At 35.2% G+C, this 18895-nt stretch overlaps 1 protein-coding gene across 15 annotated transcripts in view; it reads right to left on the minus strand.

Moving 5' to 3' along the window:
- The window catches only part of MYCBP2 (MYC binding protein 2), a 371029-nt gene that overhangs the window by 65545 nt on the left and 286589 nt on the right, over positions 1-18895 (minus strand). For 14 of the 15 annotated variants that reach the window (XM_077158462.1, XM_077158472.1, XM_077158467.1 and 11 more), the window contains 6 exons: positions 18299-18468; positions 17306-17550; positions 14452-14619; positions 9946-10103; positions 8571-8770; positions 7561-7710 (listed from right to left, as the gene is read on the minus strand). In XM_077158462.1, the coding sequence (XP_077014577.1) occupies positions 7561-7710; positions 8571-8770; positions 9946-10103; positions 14452-14619; positions 17306-17550; positions 18299-18468 (1091 nt within the window). The remainder of the gene's footprint in view (positions 1-7560; positions 7711-8570; positions 8771-9945; positions 10104-14451; positions 14620-17305; positions 17551-18298; positions 18469-18895) is intronic. The other variant, XM_077158469.1, reaches the window with a different exon arrangement.

The raw sequence follows: 18895 nt of genomic DNA on the forward strand, positions 1-18895 counted from the left end.
CTCCCATTCCCCATGCTCCAGGCACCCCCACCCCACCAGCCCCCAGTGCATGTAGCTGCCCCCCCACCCCACCCCAAGTGCAGCCCAATCCACCTCTTCTGCACTCCTCCTGAGCACTACACACACACGCCCACACCCACACCCTTTCCCTGCAGGCTGTTATCAGCGCATAAAGGTTGTGGGCATTAACCTTCATACCTAGGCTACCCATCCTCATAGTGTGGCACAGCCTCACCCTGCCATTCCTGAGCTCAGCACATCCATTTACGGCACTCCCAGGCCCACGCATACACAGGGGTCCCCAATCACGTCATTTAGCTCTGGGAACTGCACATTACAGAAGTCCTAGAACAGCGCATGCTCACAGCCCTCAGCCTCACTTCCCAGCTCTGAGAAAGTGCCAACCAGCACAGCTGGGTCACATCTGCCCCCAATACAGGAAGGCATAATGCTGACCTGCTGCCACGGCTCTACACATACACACAAAGGGCCCCGTGCCTTAGACCAGCATACACCAGGGTTACATCCCCCAGACTGGTGCACCTTGCAGAGCTATATCCTCCCTGGCCACTGGGTACCCACATTCATAAACATCAGCGTAACATCCCCAACCTATGCCCAAACCTGCCCTGAAACAAATCACTGCACTGAGTGTTCCACCCCATGCCCTGCTCCCTGCTGTACAACCATCCCACAAGCACAGGCCTTAGACTGTTGAAAGAAATCAACTCCCAAAGTAAATCAATCAAGATATCTACATGCAAGGAAGACATCAGAAGATCAGTAAGCATATCACAATGCAGACAGATATAGCCCTGCTGAATGACCAAATCAAAACATCTGAGGAGGGCCACGGTGGCTCAGCAGGCAAGAATGCTTGCCTGCCATGCTAGAGGACCCGGGTTCGATTTCCGGTGCCTGCACATGTAGAAAAAAAAAAACAAAAAACATCTGAGGAGACAGAGACATTGGAACAACTAATCAAAGATGTTCATACAATGCTACATAATAAAATAAGTGGGATAGCAAATGACATAAAGGAGATCAGGAAGACAGGAGAAGAGCATAAAGAGGAATTAGAAAGAATAAATAGAAAAATAGCAGAAATCATAGAGATTAAAGATTCTATTGGCCAAATAAAAAACAAACAGAGGCACACAACACCAGATTTGAAGAGACAGAAGAAAGAATAAGTGATATAGAGGACAGTATAATTTACTTTGAAGACTCAAAACAGCAAATGGCAGAAAAGATGGAAAAATTGAATGGGAACTGAGGGAAATGATAGGCAAAATAAAGTGCACAAATATAAGAATCATTGGTGTCCCAGAAGGAGAAGAGAGGAGTAAAGGGCTAGGAAGAGTCGTTGAGGATATACTGGGAGAAAACTTTCTAACCCTCATAAAGGACATAAATATACAAGCCAAAGAAACCCAAAGAACTCCATACAGAATAAATCCAAATAGGCCTTTCCCAAGGCACACACTAATCAGTCTGCCAAATATTGAAGAGAAGCAGAAAATCCTGAGAGCAGCAAGAGAAAAACAATCTACTATATAAAAGGGAAATCAAGCAAGACTGAGTTCAGACTTCTTGACTAGCACCGTGGAGGCAAGAAGGCAGTGGTATGATATATTCAAAATCCTGAAAGAGAAAGACTTTCAGCCAAGAATTCTGTACCCAGCCAAATTGTCCTTTAACATTGAGGGAGAGATTAAAACTTTCACAGACAGAGACGTCCTGAAAGAATTTGTCAACAAGAGGCCATGTGCTAGTTTGAAATGATGTATGTCCCCTAGAAAAGCCATGTTTTAATCCTAATTCCATTTTGTAAAGGCAGTTGTTTCTTCTAATACCTATTCAGTATTGTATGTTTGAAACCGTAATTCGATCATCTCCCTGGAGATGTGATTTAATCAAGAGTGGTTGTTAAGCTGGATTAGATAGAGGCATGTCTCCACCCATTTGGGTGGGTCTTGATTAGTTTCTGAAGTCCCATAAAAGAGGAAACATTTTGGAAAATGAGAGATTCAGAGAGAACAGAGCAGAACACATAGCCATGAGAAGCGAGTCCACTAGCCAGCGACCTTTGGAGATGAAGAAGGAAAATGCCTCTTGGGGAGCTTCATTAAACAGGAAGCCAGGAGGAGAAGCTAGCAGATGATGCCGTGTTTGCCATATGCCCTTCCAGCTGAGAGAGAAACCCTGACCATGTTCACCATGTACCTTTCCAGATGAGAGAGAAATTCTGACTGTGTTTGCCATGTGCCTTTTCACTTGAGAGAGAAACCCTGAACTTCATCAGCCTTCTTGAACCAAGGTATCTTTCCCTGGATGCCTTTGATTGGACATTTCTATAGACTTGTTGTAATTGGGACATTTTCTCGGCCTTAGATCTATAAACTAGCAACTTAATAAATTCCCCTTTTTAAAAGCCATTCCACTTCTGGTATCTTGCATTCTGGCAACTAACAAACTAGAAAAAACTCCCAATTCAATCCCACTGATCAATATGTCAATTTTTATGCCAATGCCATGCTGTTTTTACCACTGTGGCTTTACAATAAGCTTTAAAGTCAGGAAATGTAAGTCCTCCCACTGCATTCTTCTTTTTTATAATGTTTTTGGCAACTCTAGGCCTCTTTCCCTTCCAAATAAATTTGGTGATTTGCTTTTCCAAATCTGCAAAGTAGGATGTTAGAATTTTGGTTTGCATTGCATTAAGTCTGTAAATCAACTTGGGTAGAGTTGACATCTTCACAACATTTAGTGTTCCTACCCATGAACGTGGAGTATTCTTAGGGTTTTCCAAATATAGGATTATGTCATCTGCAAATAATGAAAGTATTACTATTTCCTTTCCCATTTGGATGTCTTTTCTTTCTTTTTCTTGCCTGATTGCTCTAGCTAGAACTTCTAGAATAATAGTTAAATAATAGTGGTGAGGGAGGGCGTCCTTGTTTCATTTCTGATCTTAGAGGGAAGACTTTCAATCTTTCACTAGTGAAGATGATGCTGGCTGTGAGTTTTTCATAATGCCCTTTTATCATATTGAGGATGTTTCCTTTGATTCCTACCTTTTGAAGTGTTTTTTTTTTAATTCAGAAAAGAGTACTGAAATTTGTCAAATGCTTTTTCAGCATCAATTGAGGTGATCATGTAATTTTTCACTCTTGATTTGTTAATGTGTTGTGTTACATTAATCGACTTTCTTATATGGAGCCATCTTTGCATGCCTGTAAGGAAACCCACTTTCTCATGGAGTATAATTCATTTCATGTGCCTTTGGATTCAATTTGCAATATTTTGTTGAAAATTTTTGCATCTCAAAAAAAATTTTGCATTCTCAAAAAAACTACAGATTGGTCTGTATTTTTTTCCTTTCTTGTAGTTTCTGACTTTGGTATTATAGTGATGTTAGCCTTGTAAAATGAATTAGGCAGTTCTCCTTTTCCTTCAAATATCTGGAAAAGTTTGAGCAGAGATGGTGTTAGTTCTTTTTGGAATGTTTGGTAAAATTCCCCTGTGAAGTTATCTGGCCCTGAGCTGTTCTTTAGGAAGGTTTTTGATGACTGACTGAATCTCTTTACTTATGATTGTTTTGTTGAGGTCTTCTATTTCTTCTCAAGTCAGTGTGGGGTGGTCATGTGTTTCTAGGAAATTGTCCATTTCCACTAAGTTGTCTAGTTTGTTGGCAGACTATTGTTCATCAAATCCTCCTATGATTTTTAAAATTTCTTTAGAAATCATAGTAACGATCCCCTCTTGTTTCTGATTTTATTTGCACCTTCTCTCTTTTTGCTTTTGTGAGTCTAGCTAAGGGTTTGCCAATCTTGTTAATCTTCTCAAAGAACCAACTTTTGATTTTATTGATTCTATTTATTTTTTGTTCTTCAGTTCATTTATTTCTGCTTTGATCTTTGTTATTTATTTTCTTCTTGCTTTGGGGTTAGTTTGCTGTTCCTTTTCTAATTTCCTCAGTTGTTCAGTTAGGTCTTTGGTTTTAGCTCTTTCTTTTTAATATATGCATTTAGAGCTATAAATTTCTCTCTCACCACCACCTTTGCTGCATCTCATAGGTTTTGATATGTTGTATTCTCATTTTCATTCATCTCTAGATATTTACCAATTTCTCTAACAATTTATTTGACCCACTGGTTGTTTGAGTATGTTGTTTAATGTAGATGTAATATATATGTAATGTGTATATATGTGTGTGTGTGTGAAAGTTCTCACTTAGACTTAGAGATACATAAAAGCTAGAGATGGATGAACCATTAGTTAATGAGGTTGAACTCCAATGTAAGAGAATAGATGGCAGCGAAGGGGATTCTCTAGTGGGTCTAGAAATAATACTACCATATTGAAGATGAACAAGATTGAAAGGGGTTGTATAGACCAACCTGTCCCACTGACTCACACTAGAAATATGAATGAGTTCTTGTAAGAATTACTTCAAAGACAATGATTCTCGTATAAAGAGTGCTTAAATCCAGGGTACAGGGATAAAACTGCTATTTCATGCTATGAGCTATGTCCAAAAGGAAACCATCAGCACTATCACAGCAACAGCAGAGGTAAATAATGGGGTGAGGGACAAGAGTTAAGAGGAGGTTTAGATCTCCTATTTGATGAGGGTGTGTTTATTGGTTTTCATCTTTTGGGAACAATGAAATTATCTAAAATTGAGAATATTGATGGTCTGTGGACTTCGGGCTGTCTACATGATGCCCAATGAAAGCAGGTGGTAGAAGGATGCACCGACAGAGAAGTAGAATGGCAAACGATGGTGTATACTTATGAACGAAAGCTGCGCTGATACAAAAAGGAACAACATCTTGAGGCATGCAACGATATGAATGAACATGTGGGACATCTGGTGAGACAAAATAAGCCAGAAACAAAAAAAACAATAATGCTATGGTCACCTTTAGAAAATGCTTATAAGGAAACAGGGGCCTAGATTGTAAGCTTTTAGAGCAGACGCATTAAGTCCGGAGTGGTGATAATATTTCTGGATTTTGAGAGGCTGTTTTATATATATAACCAGATAGTAAGAGATAAGAACACAGCCAAACAGGTTGGGGTTAAAGTAATTCAGAACACAGGGGTAAGGAAGACAGTGTCTGTATTTTAGAACTATACATACTCTCTGAGACCAATGGAAGAAAGGTTTATTTGAGCTGGAACTGAAATTTTCCGTACAGCATAATCTAATTCAACCTATCTGTAGAGCTCATTTGAACTAACTGAAACACAGCACAGAATGAGAAAGAGGTCTTTTAATTCTGTATAGATTATTGTTAATGCCTGGAAACATCCTAGAGTATATTAATCAGATAATCAAAAAGTATTGGCAAGGTCTCCTTATGGAGGGGAGAAAGACTATGGAACTGTTAAACTTTACCATCAGGGAATTCCCTGAAACTGTGTCAAACTTTAGGAACACCCAAATCAATAGGCCATGCCCTTGATCATTAGGCTTACTCTTGTGAAGCTTATGTAGGTAGCATACAAGCTTAGACTACCTATAGGCATGCCTAAGAGTTACCTCTGGAGGACTTCTGTTGCTGCTCAGATGTAGCTGCAGTCTCTCTAAGCCCAACTCTGCAAGTGAAATCATTGCCCTTCCCCCTATGTGGGACATGACATCCAGGAATGAAAGTCTCCCTGGTAACATGGGAGAGGACTCCCAGGGATGAATCCAGACCTAGCACTGTTGATCCCACAGTGCTGACAAAATGGGGGAAAAGAAGTGTAGTTAATAAAGCATCAGTGGCAGAGAGAGTCCAAATAAGAGTTGAGAGGCTATTCTGAAGGTTGCTCTTATGCAACCTTCAGGTAGACCTTGCTACCTATCATAATCTGGCAACCACAACCAGGACCATTGCAGCCAATCCTAAAGAACACCTAGGGCAATTTATAAGATTCTGCAAGGGCTCCAGGCACTAGAGTAACTTGCCAGAAACCTACAACCTCCAGATGGGTCCCTGGTCCAGATAAGTCCTGAAACCTAGCCCAGACACTCCAGATCATCAGATAGTTCCATCTCACTATCCCATATCAGTGACATTATATATATTTTATATATATATATATATTATATATATATATAATATATATATATAATATATAATATATATTTATATTATATATAAATAATATATATATATATATTTTTTTTTTTTGCATGGGCAGGCACTGGGAATTGAACCTGGGTCTCTGGCATGGCAGGCAAGAACTCTGCCTGCTCAGCCACTGTGGCCCACCATTACATCATTTAATTTAAAGCTCCTCTTTTATTTCCTTCAACAAATTAAATACAGTTATTCTGTATCTACGCAGATACTTACAATCACTGAAACTGTTGAGGATCTATTTCTGTTGCCTGTTTGTTTTGTCTTGCTCTGGCTTGTGTCTCCTTGTTTCCTTGTGGGTCTTAAGACTTTTGACTATGATAATTCTGTCTGATATCTTTCTTACTTTAACAGACTGCTATGACAAATATCACATGCGTTGTCTTAAATAATAGGAATTTCACTTTTGACTGATAATGATGTCTGATATCTTTCTTACTTTAAAAGGCTGCTATCACATGCATTGTCTTAAATAATAGGAATTTCTTGGCTCACAGTTTCAAAAGTCTAAATCAAGGCATTGGCTAGAATCTTTGTTTCCTCTGGTTGTCAGGAGCATTCTGATAATCCTTAGGCTCCCTGGCTTTCCCATCACATGGTGATGTCCACTCCTTTTTCTTCAGAGTTCTGCTGACTTCTAGCTTCCAGTTCCTCTCCATGGCTTTTTCTTACTGTTTTTGAATCTCTCCTCTAGTAATCCAGATTAAACCCAACCTCATTCAGTTTAAGACCTTAAAGTAACATTTTTAAGACAAGCAATTTACAGTGGGTTCACACACACAGAAATATGGATAAAGACCAAGAACATGTCTAAATTGGGGTTACATAATCCAATCCATCATAATATTCTTGGAAATTAATCATAAAACGTCAAGTATTAAATTTTAAGAGATTGAGAATAAGTTCTATGCTGTCAGATCCTTTCACTTTATAGATATTGAGTCATTCTGCTCTGAGAAGATATGGGGCTAGAGCATAGGCTTACAGTGATCTAGCTCATTGCTTTTTCCATTAGACAGGATGCTTCTCATAAAATCCTTCTTTTTGTAGGCAAAAACAATATTTCTTAATGCCACATCCCAAAATAGTATCTTTTCTTCCTCTGATATTTTAAAACAATGCTGTAAAGTGGATTTGCACCCTGTAGTAATATTCCAGTTTATTTGTAACAGCATACAATTTCCAATTGATTGCCTCATGACAATGGTTTCTCATCAAGTCCCTCAATGAACCTGATGATTCAGCTTCACTATAGATAAAACTTTCACTATGTATAGTTAATACTTTGCCTATGGCATTAAAATTTCATTCTTTCCAGTTATATACTGTGAATTATCTCATGTAAGTTATTGTATTATCTGAAGATGGTTCTATTCTTCTATAAAAATATGGACAATTAAAAAAAAACAAAATTTTCACTTACTTGGTCTGTATTATCTTTGTTTGCTTTATTCTCTTCATCCTCTTCTTCCTCTGGTTCCGCTGGAGCAGGTGTAAGTGATGCCACAAAATGCCACAGAATATCATGGAGAGAAGTTGTTTGTATGACATTACACAGAAGCCAGTTAAAAGCCTGAATAAATGATGGTTAAATGAGTCCAAGATAAGAAGAAAATTTATCATATGAGTAAAAAAATGTAGGGCTTTTCAAAGTCAGAAACAAAGTATCCCTACTGAGTAAATGTTTTAAGGAAAGATACTGGGAAAAATCAATTTCACTGAAAGCACACTGAACATGAAAGGGCCAGTAATTTTGGTATTAATTTTAAAAAGCAAAAATTATAATAATGATATTAGGGAAAATAATACTCTGAAATGCACTGCCAAAATGCATTTTTTCAAACTCAATTTTAAAAATTCTTAATATTAATTTACTCAAGCACATTGTTTTCCAACTTGTACTTAGTATCAACATAGAATGCTTCTTAAACCCTACACAAGCTACCATTTACTTACATATATTTATATTGCTCCCAATAATGAAGAGGCAGTTATTTATTATACAGATGATAAATGAAAGATTTACTGTATATACAGCCTTGTGATATATAGCAATTCTGTCATTTTCAGAGAATGAAAACTCAAAAGTTAATACTGGTAAATTTATAACTCAACAGCCCTACTCATCCCCTTTGCACGATTATTTTACTAACTGAAAATGCCACTGAGTGCAGAAAGTTTAAAGAAAAGATAATATCAGAATTCAAATAATAACATAATAGAAATAAATCTGGGTGCTTAAATATGGAATTCTAAATTCATTTACATTCATAAACCTGAGTTTATTTTTGAAATTTTTATGTGAACATATTTTCCATTGGTCAATACACCCCTTAATTTGTTGTAATTTTTGTTTGGTAGAAAAGTAGCATCTTTAAACAGAATCATCACAATAACTGGTCTGACCAATCAACTCCATTAATATATCCATACCTCCATAGCAAAAACTCGACAAGCAGATTTCCTTAAGGCCTGTTTCATAGCTATTTCAAGACCTTCTAGATCATGATGTTGTATAACAAAAGCTAATACTGGCCACTGGAAATTTCGTTCTCCTTTGGAAAGAGAGCTGTGGGCTGAGATTAGCCGGGAAAGCTCAGGAGATGGATGTCTCAAGAGGGAAGAACCAACTTCTATTTAAAAGAAAGAAAATTATTAATTTTCATAGGCAGTAATAAAATTAATATATTTAAGATGATACAGAACTGAAAACTTTAAAAATGTGAAACTTTATGTGGATATTGAAAATTAGGAATATCAAAAAAGTTTTGGCAATGGTGGTGAGGGCAGTAAAAAACACTGTGGGTATAATTACTGCCACTACAACTGTATACTTATAATGGTAACATATATATATGTTAACACAATATAATTTTAAGAAATAGTATCTAGCTTAATCATTTAAGAGCCTTTTTCTCTAGTACTTGATGTAAATCATGATTTCAATTTCTACTGAGGAAGAAACTGAAACTCAGTTTAAATATCTTACCTTCCTAAGGTCATACAGCTCTTAAGTTATAGAGATAGGTTTTAAATCCAGGACTGAATTCAAGGTTCATGCTTTTTAAAACATTCTAAAAGCTAAGTGATTTTTCCTCGAATGCAATTTATGTATAATCGCTATCACTTTCTATAACAAAGGCATCTCAATAATAAGAACTCAAATATTTTGTTGAATGAATCTATAAATTGTTGGAGGATGTTTATTTTCTTTCTTGAAAGTCTACCAATAATACCATCTGTGTACAAATTTTAGGACAATCTTCATTTTAGTAAGTGTCCTATCTGATAAATTATCTTCATATTATCTTTTTCTCTTGAGTTTCTTTTTTTCATTCTTGAGGCAAAATCCCCCAGCTCCAATCTGAGGCTGTTGATACTGACTGGTCCAAATTATCTAACTCTTTTACTGACTCAGAGCTACTTATATCTCCAAAGTCTTATTATCTTTTCAGAGTGATGGCAGATGCAAGAGTGGGACAATAACTGTAAATATATAAGTCACTGGAACTGTTTGTTCACTGGCTTAGTGGAATACATAATGCTAGCAAGATACCACTTAGACCTAACGAGAAAGAATTTGAAGGTCACTTTACTCTTGAAGAATCACTAGATGAATGATGTCTCAAACAACTTTAACATAAAATTTAGAGAGGCATACTTAGGCTGTATCACTTAAAGGAATACCTATCAATAAAAAAATTTATCCTCTCACTTCAAATATTAGATTCTTAAAAATCTGCAGATGAAATCATTTTATAGTTTTTCTTTTTAGCAGTTGGGTCACTCAATTTTCCATTATACTTACCAGTGTCTCCACTGTTAACTCTTCTTCTAGGGATGGCCTTAACTCGTGCAGGTAAAATGGAGTGTTGCTTATCATATTCAGAAGCAACAACTGAGTATGATCTTTGGAAGACAGTTCTCTTTGCCAGATCTGTATCAGTTATGGGACTAGTTTCTAAACTGCAGATAGAACAAATTGACATAAAAAATTTGGAGAAAAGGTAAAAAAAACAAAACTATGTTTTATAGTAGTGTAACCAAATATGACTCTATTTCATATGGAAAAACACAAACTCAAAACCAACCTGATAATCTCATCTTAAATCAGAATTTGGTCTTTCCAAATACAGCAACATCATATTTTAAGGTAATTATTTTTATTCATTTCTCAAATTTTTAGTTTTCTTAAATCTATTTAACATTTTAAACGAAAAAGAAAAGGCATCAAATAGTCTAAGCTCTAATTAGAATAGAAAGCACATGGTAGTGGAATTCATGCACCATGACATTAGAGATAAAAGAGGCAGATATTAACTAAGCGTGCTAAATAGGAAGAAAATGGATATTTATATATAGAAGCTTGATAAAATGGGAAATGAAACTCGATTCTTTTTTTTTTAAGTACTTTAATATTCTATAGGTTTCTGACTCTAGGGAAATGCTGCACAACTTTTCTAGTGCATGGATACATCGAAGTATTATGAGAGATAAAATGATTTTCAGCATCACTCTTATACTTACACTGTAACAATGATTTTCATTTAGGCTTAACAGCTTTTCTACTTACTATAACAGCATTAAAATAATTGAAAAAGTAGTTTCCTTTACTGAGACATTTAATAAGAAAAAGAAATATCTTTCCTTACTTATTTCCTAGGACAAATTTACTAACTATTCTTTTCATGTGTTCTTTTTCCTGTCACCATAAATCCCTCAACCCAATAGAGACATTTTTCCTCACTTTGGGTCCCTGGAGTTGTTTTTCTTCCATCATTCAAGCCAGTTTTGAAATCTCATGTCCCTCAGTAAAGTGTACATATTTTCTAACAAGTGGCTCACTCTCTGGGTATTTTCTTTACCTACCATCTCTCAAAGCTTATGTACATCCTTGCTTGAATAGACTATAAATACACTCTAGTATAAATAGACATTTATAATAGATATAGTATAAATGCTTATAACAGGTCTAATTGGGGGTAAATGTGATTTTGGTTTGTTCGATTCCATGAATGACTAGACTATAGTGATATTATCTTAATTCATTTTATATAGGATATTACCATAAAGTATTAATTAAAAAAATGAACTATTACTTAACTTAAAAACTGACAGTTGCATAAAAATTGATAATGCTTGTTGTAAATAAAATTCAAGCAACACAAGAAAACCCAAAGTAGGAGCCAGAAATGGCCATCATTGATTGCAGATAAACATCATTCCAGAAATTCAGTTCTACAGTCATGTTTTCCATAGTTGTTTAGGCTTTGTTCTATATTTAACATAGAATCTCTCAATCTCAATTCTATTTACATTTTGGGCCAGCTAATTTCTTGTTATGGAGGGCTGTCTTATGTACTGAAGGATGTTTAGCAACATTATGGACTCCTCCCAGCAGGATGCCAGTTACAGCAGCCCAACTGTGATAAAGTTTCTAAACACTGCCTGATATGAAATCACCCCCAACTGACAATCAGTGAGTTAATGGATTCATTCAAGATTCAGCACCAGCTTGAGTTATTCATTATTTTAAGTGACTGATTATGAGACTTCACTGTCAAGAAGTTTTTTCAAGAAAAGCTCAAAAGCACTACATTTCCTGAATTATTGTCTGCTTGAGAACATCGCAACCTGCTGAGCATAAAAAATGTGGGCTACTTTGTTTTCCTTAGAATATTTTAACCATTACACTTATGTGCTCTGGCCCTATTATACTTCACCTTAAACAGTGTAGTCTTGAAAAGACTATTTCAACATGCTTTTCATCAGTCATTTCGTTAACTTGATCAATCCATGATCATAAATTTTGTGGCAGTGTTTTTTTTTAAATTAATTACAGTAATAGCACATAGGTGCTAATGCTCAGTGAGTATATCTGAGCATTATTGGGTAAACATTTTAAGGTAGCATTTTCTTTCATTTGGATTTTAGAGATACTGTTCATTTTTTTCTTTCATTTGAAGTTGAAAGTTCAGAAGTCTACATTTTTCTCCTGCTGCTGCAACAAAATTGTTTTTCTTAGAGTTTCAATAACGAGATACTTTTGGGTCACCTTTTAGAAAAATTTCCCTTTAGTCTGAAAATTCAATACTTTTTATATGGGGGCATTTTTCTTATAGTTTTGGATACATTTTCTACTATACTTACTGATTTTTCTCCTTTAAAGATATCAGTATACTCCTTTGGTTATCTTGTTTTCCATATCCATTATCTTTTAATTGCTATAATCATTTGGTCCTTTCTTTCTTTACTCACTGAAATATCTCAAAATCTTCTTTTCAATATTTCAATATACTGTCCTTAGACATTTCTAATTAATTTATTAGTTTTACAATGGTGCTGCTTTGGTCTTCAGTCTGTTCTATTAACTCTGTATCTTTTTACCTCAGTCTCAAATTTGAGCTTTAGCTTATTTCAATTTTTGTTATTATCAAGTTTTCCAGTACAACAGAGTATTTATGGGAATTTTCTTCTTTTCCCTGAGTTTTCCTCCAGATTGGGTTATATCATCTGACTTGAGTATGACATACTATTTATTTTCATTTGCTAATGCTTAAGGTGAGCAGCCCTGTCTACGTCTTCTGTCTGTTCTGATACAACATGCGTGTCATTTACTAGACTTCCTTTCCCACCACATGTGACACTGTTTAATTGCTTCACCAGATAACTCGACATGTATTAACTATTCTATGGCAGGAATCATTCCACTTAGCTGGGTATATAGCCCATTTCTGTGGCAGGATTTTCTGGGACCTTGGATTGTTGCTCGGCTTCATCACAGAGCTGTAGAAAATAGGATTCCTTAGAAGATTCCCAATTTCTGCTGTAATACTAGTGGTGATACTAGGGACTTCTACACAAGAAGGTTTTAACTTCACTTTTTCTGGGATTTCCATTAATTCTTTTAGACCACTTTTTTCTAAATTAGTAGTATTTGATTTCTTAGTATGGTTTCTAGGGTGATGCAGAGGTACATCAGAATTTTCTGTTTCTTTCCATGGGCACCACTTTTGGAAACTGATGGCAACCTGTGCAGTTAGAGTTGGTAAATAGTTTTTTCCTTTTTTTTTGGTTGTTAACTCACTAGGTAGTTGGGGTGGGAAATTTTATGAACAGCTTCAAAGGTGCATGGGCAGTTCAGTGGTTAGAATGCCTGCCTTTCATGCAGGAGACCCGGGTTCAATTTCTGGGTCATGCATATACCCCTGCCCCTCCCAAAAAGAAGGAGCTTCATTTCACCATCTTTACCTACAGTTCATGCTACTTGATATTGATCCTAATGGGTAATAAGAACGCTTTGAATAACAATTATTGGATTAAGCTCAAAATTATTTCTAACTTTTTAAATGTATATCTTCTTTGTATATACTTTATCACCTTTGACGATAAAAAAAGGCAGTACTGTATTCCTTGGAGGAAATTTCAAAAGCAGCTCCAAAAAAACTTTGGTTTCAATCCACAGAATTGGGGAAAAAGTTGACAACTACTTTTAATGGAAAAATACTCATCTGGATATACGGGTTCTATTATGGTTATTAAACCATAGTTTATAGTTAGTTTGTTAGTTTATAATTATAACTGTACATATTAAGACAGTAGAACATCCTAATAAGCACTTTCTATTTTCCTAAAACAAATATCCTCCTTTCACTGATGCTGTTTTCACGGTTACTCAAGCCTGAAATCTTGATGTCATCTTAAACCTAACCTTTCTTGATCTAGTCACCAAGTCACATTGATTTTTCTTACAAAATATCTCCTTTATATTTTATTTGTGTAACCACCGCCAACAAAATCTAATTCCATAGACCAAGCTGAAATTTCTGATAACTTTATCACTTTCTCAACTGACACTGTGCATTTTTATCATGTCGTTATGCTTCTAAAAAGTCTCAGTGGATTCCTACTACTTTCTGCATTATAGTGACATGCTTCTGTTCAGTTTTTAAGGAACTCTTTACTCTGACACCACCATTCCTAAGTGAGTGGCATTGTAAGCAATAATCCTAGAAATGTGAGATTTTTTTCAGCCCCATTTCTCCCATGAAACCTTCTGCCTCAAAGTGAAACTTTCTCTATCTGACTTACTAGTGACAAGTTGCTGTAATATTTTCTAATGTAATTTTTTATTACTGCATCAGTAACATATATTGTAAGCTTTTTCTTACTGCTTGAACAGCACAACTGACTCAATGTCCTCCCCAAGACAGAAGGATCTATAAAGACTATTTCTATAGCATTCTCTTCTAGCTCAAAAACTTTTCTTCCACCAAACACTGGCCATTCAACAGAGAGGAGAGAACTAAAGTACCTTGGAGGCATAGACTTCATATTGCTCTCTGGTTCTTCAAATACACTAGGACTTGCATCAGGTGTTACTGATATGTATGGGGCAGGTACAGATGTTGAACGTAGGTATCTCATTTCATCCTGGAATAGGTTGTCATCTTGATAGCCCACAAAATTTTCATGATGATGCCTGCATTAAATCAAATCCAGTAACTTAAAGTGTGATGGCAATACAGATTGTCTTCATTTTCACTCTCCTTCGTAAAGGAAAAACCAGCACATGTAAATGTATAATTAAAGGTGAAGTATTAAAATAAATTGAGTTGTAAGCAGATGGAAAAAAAGTCTGACAGCTTTACATACAGGTGTTCCAGATATCACAAACATTTCAAATCCAAAACTGAGCTCATTTTCCTTCTTTTGAGAGCTGTTCTGTCTTCCACTATTTTGGTGAATGCTTCCGCTAATTATCCTAGTGCTTAAAATATTTCCATGCCAAAGCAGGCTTAGTCCTCAATAATTTCTAGTCACATAGATCTACGAATAATAGTTTTCCTCTTACATCCATTCTCTCCTCTCATTCTCTATCATCACTGCCTTGGTCCAGGTTCATATCATTTCTTGCCTGGACCACTGAAATGCAGGCAGGCGCCTATTTTGTAGGAATATATATAACAGTCAAGTGTGAGAGACATTAGAATTATGAAATATTCCAAGGGTGAGGGAGTTGTCCATTCCCAGAGAGCCAAAAATAAAAGATCAGCAATTATTCTTTGTATTTTTTGTTTGTTTGTTTTACCAGTTGGTTCTTTCTGTTTCAAACTGGAATAAAGATTTGCTAACCTAAGTCCTCTGAGTTATCTGACTGAAGCTTAAGAAAAGATCTGTTGCCTTTGGCATGCCTGATGATTTCCACCTTGGCTTAAAATGTATTTGGTCTGACATTTTTATTTTTATTTTACTTTATTGAAATAGTAAGTACAAAAATTAAAAAAAATTCAGGCAGTGCGATGGTGGCTCATTGGCAGAATTTTTGCCTGCCATGCCGGAGACCCAGGTTTGATTCCCAGTGCCTGCCCATGCAAAAAAAAAAAAAAAGAAAAAAAAAATCTATGCAGTTGTGCTATATAAAGAGGGCAATACTTGCCAAAATGGAAGTGTTGGTTGGCAAGCCCTGTCAGCAGCCAATATCTCAAATCATTGTTTGTTAGCTGATGAAAAAAAAAATCTGTATTTGGTATATGGAAGGCTCTTTTACAGTGTCAGTGTACAAGGTGTGCAAGTATAAGCTGTACCACCCAAACCCAATAGAGGACCATAAAATACTAATAGTGTAATATTAAAAGGTTTCTCCATCTTTAGTTGTGTCCTTTTACTCAGTTTCCACATTATTAGCAGTGATTTAACTGTAAACTAGTTCATGTATTTCCCTGCCATTTTTTTTTACTTGCCAATGGGAAATAAACCTTAGCATGGGCTAAAAGGACCCATAGTACTTGGCCTTGGATAACCACTTTAGCTGCATTTCACATATTTCCCTGAGCAACCAATGCTTTGACAAGCCTGTAATTCATTAAATGTGCAATCCTTTTTCATTTCATTTGTGTCTTCACCTATATGGGTCACTCTGTCAGGGACTTGTTTTCTTCCCATGATCTGCCTGATAAGATTTCTATTTTAACTTAAAAACTGCTAAAGTGTTAGATCTTTTGGGAATCCTTTCCTGATTTCCTTGGGAAGATTCAGATACTCTTCATCTTTTATGCTCTAACAACATCCTATACATATTTCTATTATAGAACTCTTTATATAATTTTTAAAAACTTTTTTATTGTAGAGTATAACATATATACAAAGCAATGAAATAAAAAAGCAATAGTTTTCAAAACACAGCAAAAAGTGGTTACAGGATAGATCCCAGAGTTTGTCATGGGCTACCATAGGGTCCTCTCATATTTTTCCTTCTAGTTGCTCCAGAATATAGGAGGTTAGAGGGCTTACATACTTTTTTTTATCATCATAATCGACTTTCTTTTCCTTCATTTTTTGTGAACAATAGCATACATACAAAAAAGCTATAAATTTCCAAGCACAGCACCACAATTAGTTGCAGAACATATTTCAGACTTGGACATGGGCTATAATCTCACAATTTTAGGTTTCTACTTCTAGTTGCTCTAAAATACTGAAGACTAAAAGAGATTTCAATTTAATGATTCAACATTCATATTCATTTGTTAAGTCCCATTTTCTATGTATAATTTCACCATTACCTTTGATCTTTCCATACGTCTCATTGGGGTACATAATATTTTAAATGTTTTTTTTTTCTTGTTTGTCTTCCTACCACAGAGTAAGCACATGGAAGTCAGGATTTTATTATACTCATTCCGGTATTTTCAGAGGCTAGCACAAAGCTTGTGTTCAAGAAATGCTAAAAGAATAAACGTTTTTAAAAATAAAGACTTCTATAGGACCGTGTCAGTTTCTTTCCATTTTTTTGCATTTCTATTAACAGACAACCTACCAAAAAGTAAAAGATATTTAAAGCCTTACTTTATAAGACATATTTTGTATTAATAATAATGAAAAACTGATAAAGTTTTTACATGGATTTTTAAATACCCGTTTTCATAAAGTGTGTACAGTTACATGGGAGTCAAGATACTTGAGAAAATTTGGAGGTTTCTTTTTTTTTTTTTGGTTTCTTTATTATACATATACATAATATCTATTGTAGTGTGGTTTTCAGAGCAATATACATAATATCTATTGTAGTGTGGTTTGCAGAGCAAATATTGAACAACTCCATGATATTAATGAACAATAAATGTTATCCAAAGATGATTTAACAAACAAATCAAAAGTTTTGTTACCTAGCTAACGTCTGCAGGTAGAGACATGGCATTTTAACAGGAAGATCTTCAGAAATGCCCTCTTTAACACTGGGAAGTTGAGACTGAAATGGTTTTGCAGGATGGTAACAAAGGATGCTTGGTTCCGCTGCACTACTCAGGGACAACAGGAAGAGTGCATTTGCTTTAATCACCTGGTGAGCTTCCATGGTGGGCAAGGCACGAGGAGTTTTGACCTGCATTGGCTTTCTCCTAGACTGTTTGACCTGACAAAGAAAAATGTAAATTTGCAGTTATCTCCTCAATTTATGTTTAAAATTTTAATTTCTTAAGCTAAGTATTTTAAATTTCTAACAAAAATTATTTAACACGTATGAACTATTTTATATTGACAGTTTTACTGAAAACAGCATTCACATCACGCTTCTCTTGAACTGAATGGAATACATATTAAACACAAGCTATTTTATTTTCTTTCCTTGGAAAAATTAAAAACCTAATTCATGAAATAATGCAATTATTTATTTTTTTAAAAAAGAGTAAATAATATATGTGTTTGTATTCAGCAAAATTTTTCAGTTGGGAGTGCCACTAGTGTGAATAATCTTGACTCGTACAGGATAACTGAGAGCAAGGAAAAATGAGGGGAAATAAAAAGAGGAAAAAAAAACAGCCCAAAAGAGGTATAATTAAGAGACAGGTGAAGATGAAAAGACACACATATGTGTACAATGGGAGACAATTAACAATAAAGAATGGCACAATAAATATTAGTCTCTGAGGCATTATGTGTCACAGTTAGTTGTCTTGAATTATCTCCAGATATAGTTAACTTTTGTAATACAAAAAATGCTGTGAGTACAAATGCTACAAATTTATATTTTTCCATTATAAAATCTGCTTTTTAATATCAACTATGTGGCATGTAGCTGATATAATAATATGAAAACAAAATTACATTTAAAAGGCTTATTCATACCATTAACAGTATAGCCCAGAATGGAATAAAAATACCTTCTCCCTTGCAGCAGCCTGTTTTTCACGGAGATATTTTTCTCTACAGCGATCACATACCAAATACCAAGTGCTTCCTCCTATGCCACCATCACCACAGTTACCAGCCCATCCTCCACAAAAATGCCCAATGCTATTGTAACCTTGTCCACCAGCATACCGGCCACAACCTTGAAACAGTAAGAAAAATAAATATTTAACACTTGAAGTATACTTAATAAGTTGATCCTTACTATTTATATAATGACATTTATCTTCTCAAAGTAAGCAAATTATCAAAGCAAGTATCATGATATTTTTAATTTCAGGCTATTAACTATATAAGAAAAATAGCATGCTGGACCAAAACGGATACAGTAAATGATAACAGTATCCCAAATAATAGAGTTAACCTATTTCTTTATAGGCAGCTTAAAATAAATACAGGATATAGGCACATTTAGATCTACTTAAGTATGTCAATAAAATTGGACAAATACAATAGGTACAAACTTTTATGTAAGAATGGCATTTTTTTAAGGGATCACATTTTACAAAGGATTTCGGGTATATGTAGAAACTCCTGTATATCATACGTGCAAAAATACTTCACAAAAC

Source organism: Tamandua tetradactyla, chromosome 4, assembly GCF_023851605.1.
Source record: "Tamandua tetradactyla isolate mTamTet1 chromosome 4, mTamTet1.pri, whole genome shotgun sequence".
In the NCBI taxonomy this organism is placed as follows: Eukaryota; Metazoa; Chordata; class Mammalia; order Pilosa; family Myrmecophagidae; genus Tamandua; species Tamandua tetradactyla.